This window comes from Myripristis murdjan, chromosome 6 (assembly GCF_902150065.1).
Source record: "Myripristis murdjan chromosome 6, fMyrMur1.1, whole genome shotgun sequence".
Taxonomy (NCBI): domain Eukaryota; kingdom Metazoa; phylum Chordata; class Actinopteri; order Holocentriformes; family Holocentridae; genus Myripristis; species Myripristis murdjan.
The window spans coordinates 3806410-3823523 of record NC_043985.1 but is presented as its reverse complement, the minus strand read 5'-3'; the positions used below and the strand labels follow the sequence as shown (position 1 = coordinate 3823523).

The window sequence follows — 17114 nt, the reverse complement described above, 5'->3', positions numbered from 1 at the left end:
AATCAAAAGCTCACCTAACATTCTCAGAATTATCCCGACACAGAAAACACCACGCTCGTACTTCAGGAGGATCTGAGGAAAACACAGGTGTTTGGTCCAGGTTCCTCTCTGCTCTGTCAGTCTCTGACAGTCAGCACTGCTAGAGATATCAGGGCTCAATTTGTCACATCCATGTGTTTTTATTCTCTGTGTTCCCCAGGACAGACCTTCATTTCAGGCTGGGTTTGACTCTCAAATTGCCTGTTTGATACTCAGCTTGCCTTGCCTGGGGGCCCCTTTTGCAAAACGACACAAACATTAATAATATTTACCAGATTATACGAAGAACGGCTGCAACTGCATTTTAGTTTAAAATGCTTTGGTGACATTTGGAAGAGTTTATGCAACATTAAACATGTAGCTGGAACCTCTTCCATCATGTAATTACTCAAATGTTGGAATGACTAATAAAAAAAAAAAAAAAAAAAAAAAAAAACATAAACATAAACTGCATCCACCAGGGACAGAATGAAAAGCAGATTTAAGCTCTTTGTGTGAAATATACATGTGAAGGATCAGTGTTATCCTTCTACATAACGTGTAACTGCTTTTGCACACTGCACACACCGCTGATAAACTAATATGCAACTTCCCAAGTAACAGCAAGGGGACACTGATGAACATTTACTCACTGATATGAATTTAAAAAAAAAAAAAACCCAGTGGGAATAAATTTATTTTCATTGTACTTCAGAAAATGGTCAGCGTGCCACTCAGCAGTTTATAGAGGACCAGATTTGGCCCACGAGCCGTAAATTGAGCAGCACTGCCAAAAGACTGCATATTCAATATTACAAACCAGGAAATCTTTAAAAAACTAATAACAGAACACATGTATTGCAAAAATGACAGCAGTAGATGAGTGATACTAATAACAGAAATACAAAGATGTCTTTTTTTTTTTTTTTTTCAATTTTGTTTTAACACAAATTCCAGATCTAGTGGACTTTCACTCCTCTTGAGAGCAGCTCTCTTTCTGTTCATCACTACAATAAGCTTAACGCCCAGAGGAAAACAGAGACATGAGAGTAGTTCGCCGTTTAAAAATCCCCAAATTCCTTGCTGAGTGCCACCCCTAACAAAAGCTAACGTGTAGGCTGCTGTACTTTGTTTTCCGACGCCGGGAGAAGAACACGAAATGCTAATTGCGAATCGGAGAGGACTTGAAACGAAGGAACGGGGGAGACGATGACGGAAAAAAAAGGAAACATGAAAAGGATTTATTCATGTATCTGGTGGAGAAAATGAAAGAATAAATCAGACAATTGAGCGCTCCTCATTAACAAGTTGAGAGAGGACCTTTGCAATCTGCTAGACTGACAATAGACAGTAAATAAAGATGTCAGGTTGAGAGATGAAAGCAGCCTCATCTTCGCCAAGTCCTCTGAAGTGTGTTTTAGGAAGCCTTTGAGAATTCCAACAGTCTTTTTAGGGTTTTAATGGATTCATTATATATTACCCCTTAGCACTCCTTCAGGGAGGTTCACTCTCAGTCTTCAGGAGTCTTATATAATGACTCACAGTGCAAACAATTACACAAGGGGGGTTTGTGCTAAATTACCCCAAAGATAATTATAACGCTGTTAGACCCAAAACACTGCATTTCCACTGTTCCCCCATCACATTAAATACACAAACCATTGCACTTAATCTCTCAATGACAGACTGAGCAGGTTGACCAGGATGGGGGCCGAGATCGATTTCATCTATCAGCTCCATTTCTGAATTCTAAACAAGTGAAGGATCTTTTTCATTAGGTGTTTTTTTTTTTTTTTTTTTTTTTTTTTTTTATGAGACTGCTTCACTGGTCATTTTTGATCACAAACACCCAAATCAGTGTAGATTCATAAATTTAATGAATGAAATAAGTTCTTTTGTGCTTTTAAAGGTGGGCAGGTCGCTCAGCTTCCCGTCACAGTCTTGATTCAGGCCTGTCATGGCCTATTTTTCCAATAATAACTTATTTGCTACTCATTATTCCCTGCATTCAACACAAAATTGCTCATCACAAAAAAGTTCTCATCATGTCGCGTTTGAGATCGCTAACCGTTGCTCAGTGTGGTGGATAACATGTTAGCATCTAGAGTACTATCATTCAGCATGGTCCGAGTTATTCACATTAAACTCAGTGGCAGGGTTAGCAGATTGGAGTGGGTAATGCGGTAATGTTAGGGATTTTCGTGGTAATCCCTCATAAACAGGGATTACCACTTAAGTATTACGACTTGATCTGTTTTGGCACCGGAGCTGTTTTTCTTTGCGTTAAGAAACAAACATCTCTTAAAGGAATGTCTGATGAAAAAAGTTTGAGTTGCGTGGCCAATGGAGAATTATAGCTCCAAAACACTGGAGCTGTTTCTGTTGGAGTGCAGATGATCAGTGACTCGGACCAGCAGCAGCAAAAGGACGTTAAAACATCTCATTCAAAGTCTTTTCAAAGTCTTTCTTCCAGAGGTGGTGTATTTAGCAGTTTCTTTGCCAATGTATATTGCTTTGGGATGTACTGAAAATATGAATGCAGAGTGAGCACTTGCATCACACTGCGTAAAGAGTTTGAGAATCTGAAACAGGCGTTTTCATATCGCTGTTGTTTGTCATATTCGCTGATGATCTCCATTCTTAAATGCCTTGCAGTTTCTGGAAAACTTTATTCTCCATGACACTTGAGATAAGAACCAGTGAAATGATGATGAAAACAGATTTTTGGATGATTTCTTTTTGGGTGAAGTACTTCTGTAAAAAGCTGTATAGTTTGCGAACACTTTTGCATCGTGTGATGCAATCTTCATCTTCTCTTAATAAAGGCCAGTGGAGCTTCCCGCTCTCAGAACTTCAGCTTCCTTTGCCTTTCTGACATTTGTAGTTAGCATCCATTGTGCTGCTTGCATATGGAAATTGTCGATCAAGGAGTGTTTAATATGCATTTTCATTGGCTTTCACCAACAATGTGTCCCTGCAGACAATAGTGTCTCGGTAACAAGGTGATTTCTAACTTTAGCCACACCACAGCTGTTCCTCTTGGCAATAACTTGGTGTATTCCATTAAGTCTTGAGATGACTGAGGCACAGCTTGTGAGGATTTGGGGTGAAAGTAAATACTAGGAAACAGTTCCTAATGTTTTGCATGAGTGTAAGTTGTTGCTAAATGCTAATAATATTTGTGTTTCAGAGTGAGGAGTGCCAAGAGGATGATACTAGAAGTGTCGCTGCATCTTCTGTCATGGTAAGCCCATTAGAAAAGAAAAGAAAAGAAAAGAAAAGAAATGAAAAGAAAAGAAAAGAAAAGAAAAGAAGAGAAAAGAAAAAAGAAAAGATGAGAAAAGAAGAGAAAAGAAAAGATGAGAGAATGTGTGTATGTGAGGCTGTGTTTGTGTGTGCGCACGTGTCTGTGTACTCATGTGTGAGCAACAGAGACAGCATGAGTGTGTCTGTTTGTGTGTATGTCAAACTGTGCTTTTCTATATTTGTTTGTGTATGTGTGTTTATATTTGTGCTTGTGTGTGTGCAGGCCAGAACAGACGTGCTCTGTGTGTGTGTGTGTGTGTGTGTGTGTGTTTATGTGAGCACACATTCCACCACCCTGCAGTCACAGTGTGTTCACTGAACAGGGGAGAGCCGTCAGCATCCAAACAAACCAAGATAAAATGGAGCCATTCCCCCAACGCCGTTCCCATGGCGATATCCCATAATCACTGCCGTCCTCCCCCGTGGCCGGATGCTGAGCCGTCTGCTTATTGGCTGTGACGGCCTCCTGCTACTCCCTGACTAGACCCAGCAGGGAAAATACGGAGCGTTAACTGGGATTAGACTGATAGACCTGTACAGGGCCGATATTGGCTTTTTATTAAAATTCAGATATCCGCCAGTCAGTGGCATCCACCTTCGGTTATGATATAGTTGTATTGATTACATATTGATTGTAGCTTCGATCAATACCATACTGTACCTGAATTGATTCCAGTGAGATATTTTGATCTAATACCACATAAGTACGAGTGATTATTCTTCTTATAATTATTTATGAAGAATGACAAACAAAAAATCAGGAACAGGGAGTTGCTTGGAAGCCATGATGGATGATAATTATAAAACTGATTTCCAGATCTGCCACTCTCTGTTGCTGTCATGTTTTTGAAAGCAAAAATGTCTGCCTGACAGCTCAAATATCAGTGTCAGGATTCATAAATTTGACCCCTGTGTTTCTACACAACCAGCTCTGAGGCCCGGCCACATCTCCTTTGTTTTCATCTCGGTATAGCAAGATGCTTGTTGTGCAACTCTGGGAAGCCATGTATGAGAGAAATGAGCTGCTCGTCCTTAGCTCTTACCAATGGCTATGAGGAATACACGGCCATGTTGGAGGAAAGAAAGGAATGTCTCTTCCTCCCTGACAAAACAAAGAAAATGCTTGGTTTTTGGGCAGTGGTATAATTTTCAAACTAAGGCTCGTCCTTTAATGGCCTCTAAGTCAATGATGTGGAAATGTGGTGAGTCTGAGCACTGACTTTGAGTGTGTGCTGATAAAGCTACACACAACAAATGTCTCACCAGGAATCAGTCGTGTTTAATATGCACAGCGACTGCAACATGACATACAGTTCCAGCTAAAACTCCTAATATCAGGGAACAAATATGCCTCATAGCGACTCAAATGTGCATCTGTCCAAATGAAGTCGGAAACTCAAACGGCGGTACTTGCCACAAGTGTATTGATAATGTATCACAAGAGGACACAATGCAATATATTGCATTATCAGTTTATTCTTCCACCTCAAATGCAATTCCCAGAATGCTGTTTGGCACCCCCAGAGGACAGGTTTAAACTTGTTGCAGGGTTCTACATTTAGATGGAGACAGAGGTCTGTTGTCAACGGCTGATTTTTGTCTTTCTTCAAGTTGAAGGTGGATTTGTCCTTTAACACGCAGGCTTAGACAGTGTACGTGGCTTTTTCAAGTCAATGTCAAGGCACCCAGTGACCCCATTCATTCACACTATTCCCTTCCTCTCTCTCCTGGTCTATCCCTTCATCATCTCTCCTCCTCTCCCCACTCTGTGTGTTGTCAGGCTGAAGGACAGCCTCCCTCTGTGAGTGGTTGAGGCTGTGTAATTAACGTGGCGCTATCAGGTAAACAGTGAGGGACGGCCTGGCAGGCCTCTGATTAAAGGCATGGGTGGTGCTTCACAGCACCCTGCTGGCCAATAAACACCACTAATGGCATGAGGACCCCCGCCCTGGTACCCTGCGCCAGGGCACCGAGACTAGAGGACATCAAGGACGGCTGTTATTTTGTGGAGAATGCCAGTTCATGCTGCAGCACGAGTGGGAATATTAACCTCAGCTGAGTGATGCTGAAGTCGAGACAGCTTGCCAGAGCCTCCTCTGATCATCTTCGACTGCACTGCTCTACCATTATTAACATACCACTGCACTCCTGCCCCAGTCATGTGATGAAAGAATTATCCAAAATAACTTACAGCAACCGTGGGCCAACACAATTTCTTGCTCTTTTTTCTGATTGTACTTTTCAATCCCAAACAAAGACAGGTAGAACAGATAAATACTGTAAATGTTATTATTCCTCTGTGCTAGTTTTGTTGCTCCCACTGAACAATTATTTGAAGTGCTGTACTCACTCCTTTGCTAAAAGTTGTAAATAATAATAACATTAGAGTGGGAACATTTATTTCGGTTTGTTTCTATGTTGTTTCATGAGATAACAACCATAAAAAAAGGTATTTTATATGGTTTTATACCGGCTGCATTCAGTACAGAAAGCACAATATTTTTGGATGTGATCACCAAACTGAATCTGCTTTGCCTTAACAAATATAACTGGTAGTTTATAGAGACCAAAATGTTTTGCTATTTCTTTCTTTATTTATTTATTTTTAATTAAAATACAGCAAAAGATTTACATGCATAGTATTTTGTAAGTAATTCCGCAAAAAGCACAAAAGTATTTTTTTTAATTATTTGTTGTTATTATTTGTATTTTAACTAATTTAACTGTTAATTGCGAAATAATTAAAAGCCACAATGCAATGCATTTGTGTCAAATTCAATGTGCAAAATTTCATTCTGGTTGAATGAAAGTGAACTCACCTGTGATACGTCACCTTAAAATCAATCAGAAGCTGCAACCCGCTAAAGAAAAATAATGATCGACATGGATCTTCACCTTCCTCCACCCTCGTCCTCCTCCTCTTCCTCCCGTCCCTCCAGTCTTTGTTCCACAGGGTGCAGCTGGACCCCGTGGAGAGGGAATGGCTGAGATACTCAGCTGTGGGAAACATGGCCGCCCAGCGCCGGCTCCTCGCCCAGGACTCCAGCCTCGCCTTGAAGAAGGTACGGCTCAGTCCACCGCGCTGAGAGAACCAGTCAAACAGCAAGAGCACCTCACTTCCTTAATGTGATGTGCTTCCTGTTACAAGTTCATTCCAAAGTGTCAACCCAGAGGGGCACTTTTCATTGGTTGGAATTTTTATGCTGCCTCCTGGTACATGAGGATGTCACCATTAAAATGATGTTGTTTCTTGGAAAGTTAGGGATTTCAGCATCAGTTATTATAGAGTTAACATTATCACATGAAAAATCAGCTAAAGACAAAAAGTAATTTTTCATTTCATTGTGACTTTAACCTCTCCTGCTAAAGAGATCTTCCAAGGTGAGAGTTAAAAGTTAATTAAAGTTAATTAAAGCAATTGCTGGTGTATAATTTTCTAGTCTCTAGTGCAAAAAAAAAAAAAAAAAAAAAAAAAAAAGAATGTCATTACATTGCTTCAAAAATTATTATTATTATTATTATTATTATTATTTTACATTTATTGCTCTAATCACATGATGCTGAGTAGGTCTTTCCTGGGAAAAACTGTCTACTACAAAACCTTCCTTTCTGTCTCTCTCTCTCACACACACACACACACACACACACAAATCATAGAATCATAGAATCATAGATACTCTCTCTTTCTATCTCTCTATTTCTCACACACACATACGCGCACACACACACAGACTCAGACACAGACACACACACACACACACACACACAAAACAACCACCCTCCTGTCAGTAAATTCCGTTACTCATGCTCTCTCTCTTTCACATACACAAAAACATGCCTGAAACATACACCACCACCACCACAACACACACACACACACACACACACACGCATACTGCACCTGTGTAGAATCAGATAAGGTGTCCCGTGCTGCTGAAGGTTGATGAGCGTCCTGCAGGGCTGCTGAGCTCAGAAGGAAACATGGGACAGCAGAGGTTAAGCAGAGCTCTTATCTCTCATCGCGCCGTCCCGTCCGGTTTTGTCTCTCTGCGCTGAGAGCTGCCAACTCTCCCTTTGTCCAGCCATCCACCTCCAGAGAGCTGCCAGATCCCACACGTGATATCGCTGACCTTGCTCATGCGATGTTCACATTAAAAAACACGTGAAACGCGTGAAAGACGCCACTTGGGCCAGTTACTCACAAAATGCATCATCCCTTCAAGTTTCATTAAATTTGTAACAGTGTTGTTGATGTTATGGAGAGTTGCGCCCTCATCAGCAGCAAAAAGCATCACCACTAATGGCAGATGATAAGACAGCCAGACACAGCATGATCAAAATTAAAAAATTAATGCGTCTGTCTGTAGTCGCCATTTCACACTGATGTTCAGCGGAAGAAAAGGGGGAGAAGTCTAGCCTAAATACGATATGGAAATGGAAGTTCATGTCTCACATTTGAACTCACTTTCCATCTAGCCACCCTCAATACTGCTGCATTTGCACCTGTCCAGGCTGTGGCTGGACAATCTGATTGGCCATCTGTCTAAAGGGCCTAAACTAGATGGTGGCACCTTACCTGATGCACAGATCAACACTACACTGGTGCTAAACCCAGTGATAAATGACATTCAATGAGCAAAACAAAATGTTTGGGATTCCGTCAAAGAAGAAAACAACCAGGCCCACACTGCAAAAACTCAAAATCTTACCAAGATTATTTGTCTTATTCCTAGTCAAAATATCTCATTACACTTAAAATAAGACATGATCACCTCAGAAGTAACTTGTTTTTAGACAATTGTCTCTTGTTTCAAGTGAAAATTTGCTTGAAACAAGTGAAAATTTGCTTGTTTCATTGGCAAAATTTGTTTCTTGTTTCTAGCTAATTTTCACTTATTTCAAGTGAATTTTCACTTTTTCCACTGACAAATTTTGCCAATGAAGCAAATTTTCACTTGTTTCAAGTGAATTTTCACTTGAAACAAGTGAAAATTGTCTAAAAACAAGTTACTTCTGAGGTGATCATGTCTTATTTTAAGTGTAATGAGATATTTTGACTAGAAATAAGACATTTTTGACTTGAAATAAGACAAATAATCTTGGTAAGATTTTGCGTTTTTGTAGTGCACGTTCTCCTCCTTTTCATTGGATTTTTGTCCAAACACATGAATACCTCTACTGAAAGGCTCCGCTTTTGCCTAGCTTCATAGTTTACCACTATCGAGGCGCACATGACTGATGCCCGCCGATGATGCTTTCTTGTGTATTGACTTGTGTCGTAGCCTTTGACATTCAGAAGGCGTACAGCAACATTTACACTAGAAGCCGCCATTGTTGTCTCTTCTCACTGTTGTCACTCTTAAACCGTGCCTGTAGCTTCCAGTGGGACGCTGACTGGTCTGAACCACCATGGTGAAGCCCCAAAAGCATTACTTGTAGCCTGGCAAGATAGATTCTTGTGTGATCATGATCTCGCAATTCCCGCTGCCTCGTAAGGTACAGTGACGCGGCAGGGAGGAGCGCTGCCGTTTGGATACCTCAACTCGAAGATTCAGATAAAAAAAAAAAAAAATGCTGTTAGCGTTTTATTTGTTTACTTAGAACAGGTGGGTTGTCAGTGACTCGTATCTACATTGCATATTTCATTACTCTGTGGTTGCGGGTTGATCTAATCCATCACAGTGGGCTATGCTCTTTGACTATGCCCCTTCCACAAACAGCTCCAGACCTTATCTCACATGTCACATCTAAATTATTTATTTATTATATATTTTAACTTATTGGTTTTTAGGTTATTATTATTTATCTATTATTATTCACTGGTCCTGGGTGACACTTTTCGTTCTTCCATGTTTTTTAACATGTTTGAATGACATTAAAGTATATCTGAATCTGAATCTGAATCTGAATTTGAGATATTACAAGGTCCGGTGACACCAGGCAAGGAGAAATCCTACAGTTTCTCCATTGACAGAGGCTGCAACACACCAGAATACAATGCAGCCAAAGGCATGTTGTGTTTTGTGTAAGGGGCAACTCCCATTTTTCCTTTTTTTTTTTTTTTTATTACAACATTGCTCTTGCTCTCTAACTCAAGGCTGAATGAAACTAACTCATGCCCATTCCCTCTGTGGGATGTGAGAAGGCATTCTGGGAAAAGCAGGAAGATCACTAACTGAAGGAGGAGTAGCTGAGGCGGGAAGAGGGAAAGGTGGTTACAACGTGCCATCACAATGACTCCTGGAATGTATTAAGCATTGCAGATTGATGATATTCTACTGTTGGTGTGGCTGAGGGGGAATATTCCTTTAATTTACAGACAAAAAGTCAGTCAATGAATGAAGCTCGCTGCTTTTTGCTCAAAAAAACTTTTCTCACTGTTCTTCCTTCTTGCCTCCTTAAGGATTTCATCACTGTAAGTACGCAATAGACTAATATGTTACATATTAAATATATTTGTGTATGTATTCGGACACTAGAATGTGGATTTAACTGTTGCTCTTGGCCATGAGCTCCCAAAATATCTCTTGATTTAGTATCTTTGTATATCACAATACTCCAATTCCAGTGCATTTTATGTGGCAAGTGACAAAGGAAATAACTGATTAAAGGTTAATAAGTCATTTGTTTTTATTTATCTATCACATGAGGCTCGAATAACTCCAACCTGCTAGCTGTGTATCACTGTGCTGCCAATGAGGAGCTGGTAGCCGGGAAACCAAAACACTCTCATTACTGCTGGTTCCAGAGCAGTTTTCTATACTCGGACTGTCGTCATTAAAATACACAGTTTACCCGAAGCTTGGTGATGAATCTCACTGTTCTCCCACTTATCTGCTAACATGTCTGTGTTAATTCCAATCCCACCGGCCTGCAGGCTGGTCAAATCAATCTGACGGCGGCGAAACCCGATAGAAGGCATTAGAGTGTTGAGCAGCTACAAAAAACAATGGGCTTAAGGAAATTAAATGTTCAAAGAGAAGTAAACAAGTTAGTAATCTCCTTATTGAAATGAATGAAAGGGAGCGAAAGACGGGGTGAATGGGGGGTGGTGGTGGTGGGTGGGTGTCCTTCCACTTCCGCAGGGAAAAGTAATGATCCTGTTAGTTTGAATGAGAGTCTGCTGCGCATCAGACAGCAGGTGAGGATGAGGAAGATGGATTAGATAGCCACAAATCCCATCAGGAGCTCTGATTCCTGGAACAGAGGAAACGGCAGGTACACATGAAGGATGTGTTGCACAAATTTGCCTCCAAACCACATCGTTTTCTTATTTATCTTATCTTACTTATCTTTCACGTATATCAAAATGGTTGTGTGCTATAGCACTTTTAAAAACCACAAAGATTTATTCTGTAGAATAAACAAGGATTTGTAAACACGGCTTACAGGTGGAGGTCAAACTATTAAATTCACCAAAACTACAAACAGGACTTCAAGAGAGAAGTGTGTTTGAGACATTTTCTTCATTTTATACAAAATTAAAATCATTTAGTAACCTATTGAATGGCATGGTAAATACAAATTGGACATTATACGCATCTCTGTAAGCATGATATTACTAGGACCAGATGCCTCCTACAGAGAATTTTAGTATATTTTGATCCTTTAACATTTATGAATGTAATTATTAAGCTCACAGAAGTTTTATATGGTTAACACTCAGATTTATACCCTGACAGAAAGCAAAAGGAAAGGAAAGTGTTACCATATTCAGTGTACTGAGTCTTTGTTTCTCTTTTTCCAACTGCTTCACCATCTGACGACCTTGTGTGATGTAAACCTCACTGTATACAAAGGGGGTAAGTTGTCTTTCTCCTTTTGGCCATGTTCACACTAATCATCGCAATGCAGGCTGGCAACCGGGACAGAACAACACACTTCTACCTCAATTAGGAAAGCGCTGATATCGCACAGAACAACTCCTTCACCTCTGTCTTGTCGTCTTGATAATAGTTTTAAAGAGTTGCGGGTGTTGGACGGCCGGACGTCTGCTCGCTCTTTGAAGCGCGGAGAATGTTAATAAAAAATGTAGCTCATGTAAATGGGATTCACACCGATGTCCAATTTTCTGGCATGTTTGTCTACAAAACCAGCAGAGAGCTGGCATTGCTTTGCACGGCGCGTAGCCCTCCTTTCAAACACCCTGACAGGTCTGAGCAGCGAAACACCTTCCAGTCTACTGACACTATGCTAAACACTGTCCTACATACACAAAATCCTTTTTCAGCTCAGACAGTGTTGGGTTATTTTTATCATCTCTCATGTTTTCTTCTTTTTTTTTTCTCCTCTCTTGGTGTCTGCGTTGGGTTAATATTAGCGGTCGGACGCCACTGCAGGATGTAGAATCCATGCTCATTAGGGAATGGTGTGATTTCAGCAGCTGACGTGGCCGCACAGCCCAGACAACGGGGATGTGTAATGATATTGTAATTACATGGTAATTAATATTTGAGCAAACACTCACCCTCTCTGTTAGCCTAAAGCGAAGGCGCCCAGCTCCCCGCTCTCTTAACCAGATGGGAGGTGCTGATAATTTCCTCACAGAATCAGCTAGAAGATCTTTCACTCGCCTGCATGTTTCAGATGTTTTTTTTTTTTTTTGCATGTGTGTGTGTGCTTTGACTTTGTGCATTTTGAAGACCCGATTTCACAGTTTGGAATTCAGGATCTTGAAATTAGCTAACACACTGATAAAGTACAGTTTGATTGTCCTGATTTAGGCAGCTCGCACAGTCAGGGAGCTTACAAATCTGTGCAGATTGGCCCGCAATATTTGCCGATTGATCTGTGATTTTTTTTCCACAGAAGCTTGTTTGAGAGCCGTTTACCCAAGTCCCAACATATGTTCTTCAGATTCATTGTTAAGTCAAAGTGTGATTCTACACCCAATAAAAGAGATGGTATTTCAAACCGGCACATATGGTAGTACTGTTGCGGGCTGGCTTTGAAAACTCCCCGTCGATGCCAGAACTAGAATTTCACACGGCATTGAGGGAGGCGGTGTGGACTCTAAGCTTCCTATTCAAGAGCTTTGCAAAGGACCCCTCCATATGGCCTTGCCTAATGCGCTGCCTCAGTTTTGTGTACCCCCCCTATTAGCTGCATGGACCTCCCCATGCAGAAATAACAACATCAATGGTCTAACCCTCGCGCCACTTGAGAGTATTACACTCCTTTTCATGCTTCACTTGATCAAAACGGAAGGAGTGAAATTTATGCCTTTTTGATGTGCTTTTTCCCTGCTGCTTTCAGAGGAGCTGCGCTAACTCATTCTGCCTGTCACTCTACCACCCACTAAAGGGCCAACAGATGCCCGTCGCATGGAGGCCGACTGTTGGTAGGCAGTTGCCAGTTTGTGCTGGGTCACTGTCATTGTGCCCCGTGACGCAGGGCTATGGCGTTTTCTCTTGTTTAAGGGACACCAGAGCTTCCCATTGAGACAGATAGGTGTCTATCACATCCACAAGAAATGTGTTAGATGGAGTGCTTGTAGCTCTTTTTTCATAACTCACGTGCTTCAGTATTCTGATGTTGATTTTTTACTATTTTTCAGCAGTATTTAACCCCTGAGCTCTGATTTCCACTTAAATGTCCCCTTCAGTAGCTTTAAAGTTTTTTTTTCATCATACAACAATGTCACACATACATATTCTGTATCTGCTGTTTGTAACACTTAACTGAAGCTACATCATGGTTATATTGAGTGAAATATTCAAGTCCAGATGCTGTTGTTTTATGGCTGCAGCATCACATCATTTACACATATTTCCCTGGAATTCAGCAGGACATATTTGGTATCTTTAGAAACTTTGGGATCTCCACTAGAATTTGGCATAAAGCTTTTTGGGTTTGAACAAAGCTGGGCCACATAGCATGCATCTGTTGCTATGTTACTATGCTACGGTGGTGTTACTATGTTAGTGCTACTGGTCCTTCCCATTCTTGCTGCTGGTGACATTTCACAGTCAGCATAGTTACGGATATCACAGCTCAAAGGTCATATTCTAATAAATCTAATAACATGTTCTAGGAAATGTAAAGTAGATGAGCCATAAGTCTAAATCAGTGGTTCTCAAACTTTTTTCAATAATGTACCCCTTTTGAAATATTAAAAAAGTTGGGCAAAAAAACCCTAAAGTGGTCCAATACAGCACCAGCAGTGCCTGACACAACAACCTGATACTGAGGATATTTTATCGATTCTGTTTTTGCCTCATAGTCACTTCATATCCCTTGTTTTTCGGCTGTATTGCTGCTACATTTCAACCACAGATCCGTTTTATTGATATTTGGTCTTGGCGTCCCGGTCATAGTGAAAAATGTCCTCACTTGACAACCACGACAGCAGAGTTAAACCACAAACACACACATTTGACACCTCCCTCTGAAAACCTGGAGTCAATACTGGGTATAAAATGTGGTTTAACAAACCAATATTTACATTTTTATTGAACTTATTGCTTTATGCATGACTCATATTTTTTAAATTAACATTTAAAAAAAAAAAATCTCACATACCCGCTGCAGTGCTCCAATGTACCCCTAGGGGTACACACCATTATTTGAGAGGCCATTGCTCTAAATGACACTCATGTTCTCCTTTAAAGGATGGTAAACCTAGTTAAACACTGGGATTTTCTTGTTTGATATTATTTTTGAGTATGAGCTTCATCATCCACCAGTGTTTGAGACTTCCTAAAAGTCACTGGCTGTAATAAAACGGAGTTGTATTTTCTGCAGTAATCCATTTCAGCAGGGCCGTATGGGTTTCAGTTAAGCTTGGTGGAGGATAAAAGGTACAGCTGAAGTGTCAGTGAAATGGGGTTGGGATGAATAAAACAGGTCTATTCTGATTGGATTGCTCCACTCTTACATGTGAAACTAACTTTTACTCCCCATTAAAATCACTTGTTTGACTCAGGAGAACTAAACCAATAGGCCTCTCTGCATAGAGAGGACTTCAGATTCTATACACCCAATGATTACAATAAAAACGATTTTAATAGGAATTTACATATTTTCCTTTACCATCCCTCTACATGTGGAGCTACATGTGGGAATCCGGGGGTGGGGGGTGGGGGTTCTCTTCTTTGTCTGCTGCCCGCTCTCTCAGTAAAGCATCAAACCAAAGTGGACAAGTATCACTTACAGTTTCTCATAGCAGTGCCATCAGCGTGTGTGTGTATGTGTGTGTGTATGCATGACGCAGGTGGAGGCCCAAACAGTCTCACCGAGCGACGGAAGACGCCACCGGGCGAGGCAGGCTTCAGTTAGCACCTTCTAATGAAAACCGCTGCTGTTAAAGCAGCTTGGCAGCACCCCCGCTTCTCCAGGCTCAGTGGTCAGTCTACATTAGCACATCAACACAGGGACGCCGCCAAAATAACTTCCATTAACCATCCCGGGGACAACACGTTTTTTTTTTTTTTTTTCCCTGACGACTGTGTCCTGCTAGATTTTCACGCTCGCAGTTGTTGGCTGAATGGGAACCATCAGTGCAGCGTAATTAAATGGCCGGAAAAACAGCAGAAAACAATGTTCCATTTGTTTGATCGAGTTTACAGTGGCGCAACGTGAGCGGCGACAGTGTGAGGGAGGAGGAAGCCCGGTTACAGAGAGCAGATTGGCTTGGCTCGGAGGTCCTGTTCCCAAAAAGAGATGGGGGACAACGGGGAGAAAAGGGGTGTTAGCTGGCTGGTGGAAATACAGAGACTGAGGGGAGTTTTCATAGGCACAATGTTAAAAGATACAAAGACTCCGTCGACGGGACACAGAGATTATGGTTACTATGGTTCCCTCACTTCTCAAAGGCAGCTATCTTAATCTTAAAAAGGCAGATTACAGCAGACTGATGTTTACTCGAGGCTCAGTTTAAATCCAGGCCAGATCTGGACAGAATAGGGCCAAAGGTGTCAATAGATGAATGTGTCAGGACAGCCTGCCACATCAAAGCCTGCTTCTGCCCACTTTGATCAGGGAATGTGGCAAGAATCAGAATAAGTAATGTACCAGTTTTAGTACAAATACGGTCCATTTGAATAATGAGGAATGCTGCAGAGACAATGCAAACTGCCACCTTGACTTGCAGCAGATTAACACATGCATGTAAACATGTTTCACCTGCCTCACAATCCTGATTCCCTCAAAAAGTCATTGTAACAGTGTTAAAACCTCTAATGACTTGTTAGTTGTATGAGGTGTTGGCTGTATTTTTTTGTTCATGTCATAAAATATGTGAGGATTTGTATTCCCAAATGAGGTCACTGACACAACTGCTGAAATTATAAAGTACATAAAGGAAAAATATTGGCACTTTAAAACACCCAATTAGACCTTTGTATCTTTATATATGAAATAATATTTCTAACATTGTCTCTTCTTCTTGTTTTGCCTCTTCTGATCCAATGGATACATAAAGTTTGTAAGTACAGTAGCTCCAGATAGTGATGATGCTAAGAGATAGAGGGAAATTTATTATGAGGCTGTTTTTCCTTGTGATTATAGCACATGTAAGCTTTGACCCACTCATGGGAAGTGATAGAAAATCCTTAACTCTCCTCTTCCTCAATATGTTCCCCTTAATTTACTAAATCTCTGCAGCAAATTTGTCATCAATATTTTGCATAATTAGCAACTCCTTATTATGGAATTGGTGCCAACCCCAGAGAATACTGTGGATTTATTCTGCCACTACTGTATACGAGTTTCTCTCCAGAATGAGATATTTGAATAAAAGTAACTGATGAGGCGAAGATAATTGATAACACAAACTTAAAACTAATTTTGTTACTTATTAAAGCATAGTAATATCTGTATATTTTACATACATTGAATGATAACCATCAGGAACAGAAATGGATTTCTCTTTTGGAAATGAACTGCTCATATCCTCATGTCCTCTACACATACGTGGTTATTCAGATTGATCAGAATGCATTAACCAATGTAATTAGCAACACATTTTAATGCAGCACAATGGCAATGGGATAACTGTCCTTGAATGTGGCTCTTTAGTGGAGAATTAACTCCCATTGGGTTGAATTAAATCCCATATTATTACAGAACAGTGTCTGTGTCTGCCTGCTGCACACAGCTAAATCTGTTTAGGCTAATTAACCATGAATTTAGTTCAAAGCAAGGCTTTATTCAAATGAGCCAACTCTCTCTCACTCTCTCTCTCTTTCTCTCTTCCACAAGTCTGAAGACTTTAATAAGAGGGTTCTAAGATATTTTAAGACATCTGTGTAATCCATAGAAGAAATATTTAATGCTTAATTTAATTTGATTTAATATTTATTTCTTCCACGAAAAGCTAAGGAAAATATTGAGCTTCAGTTGAATCCGGAGAAGAGAATTAATTTTTATACTATAAATCACCAGTTGTCATTGACCTTATAAATGATTTTGAAACATCAGCTTTCAATTTAGGATTCCACCACAGCCTGCCAGTGTGTATGTGCGTGCATGTGCACTTGTACTGAAAGTGTGTGTACATCAGTGTGTGTGTGTCCATGTTTGTGTGTTTCTAGACGGCGCTGCACTGGGCAGCCAAGCAAGGCCGTCTGGAGGCTGTGGACATGATGCTTCGCTCCGGTGTGGACGTCAACGTCAGATCGGTGAGTGCTGTGCTGCTGCTGCTCTCTCTCTCTCTCTCTCTCTCTGTGTGTGTGTGTGTGTGTGTGTGTGTATGTGCATACTCAACCACTGGATGCCCATTCCCTTTGCAGATACTGCCCACAGATTGAATGATTGAACAGAACGATTCAGACTTTTTTTTTTATTATCAT

At 40.7% G+C, this 17114-nt stretch overlaps 1 protein-coding gene across 5 annotated transcripts in view; it reads left to right on the top strand.

The window, feature by feature from the left end:
* The window catches only part of LOC115360505 (uncharacterized), a 49242-nt gene that overhangs the window by 16820 nt on the left and 15308 nt on the right, over positions 1 to 17114 (top strand). For 2 of the 5 annotated variants that reach the window (XR_003928346.1, XR_003928347.1), the window contains exons 4-10: positions 3209 to 3262; positions 6264 to 6386; positions 9728 to 9739; positions 11124 to 11126; positions 12580 to 12664; positions 15746 to 15748; positions 16857 to 16943. Coding sequence is in view for 2 of the 5 variants with exons in the window: in XM_030053456.1 (XP_029909316.1) it covers positions 3209 to 3262; positions 6264 to 6386; positions 6694 to 6705; positions 9728 to 9739; positions 11124 to 11126; positions 12680 to 12682; positions 16857 to 16943 (294 nt within the window). In the remaining 3 variants the exon portion in view is untranslated. The other 3 variants (XR_003928348.1, XM_030053456.1, XM_030053457.1) reach the window with 2 other exon arrangements.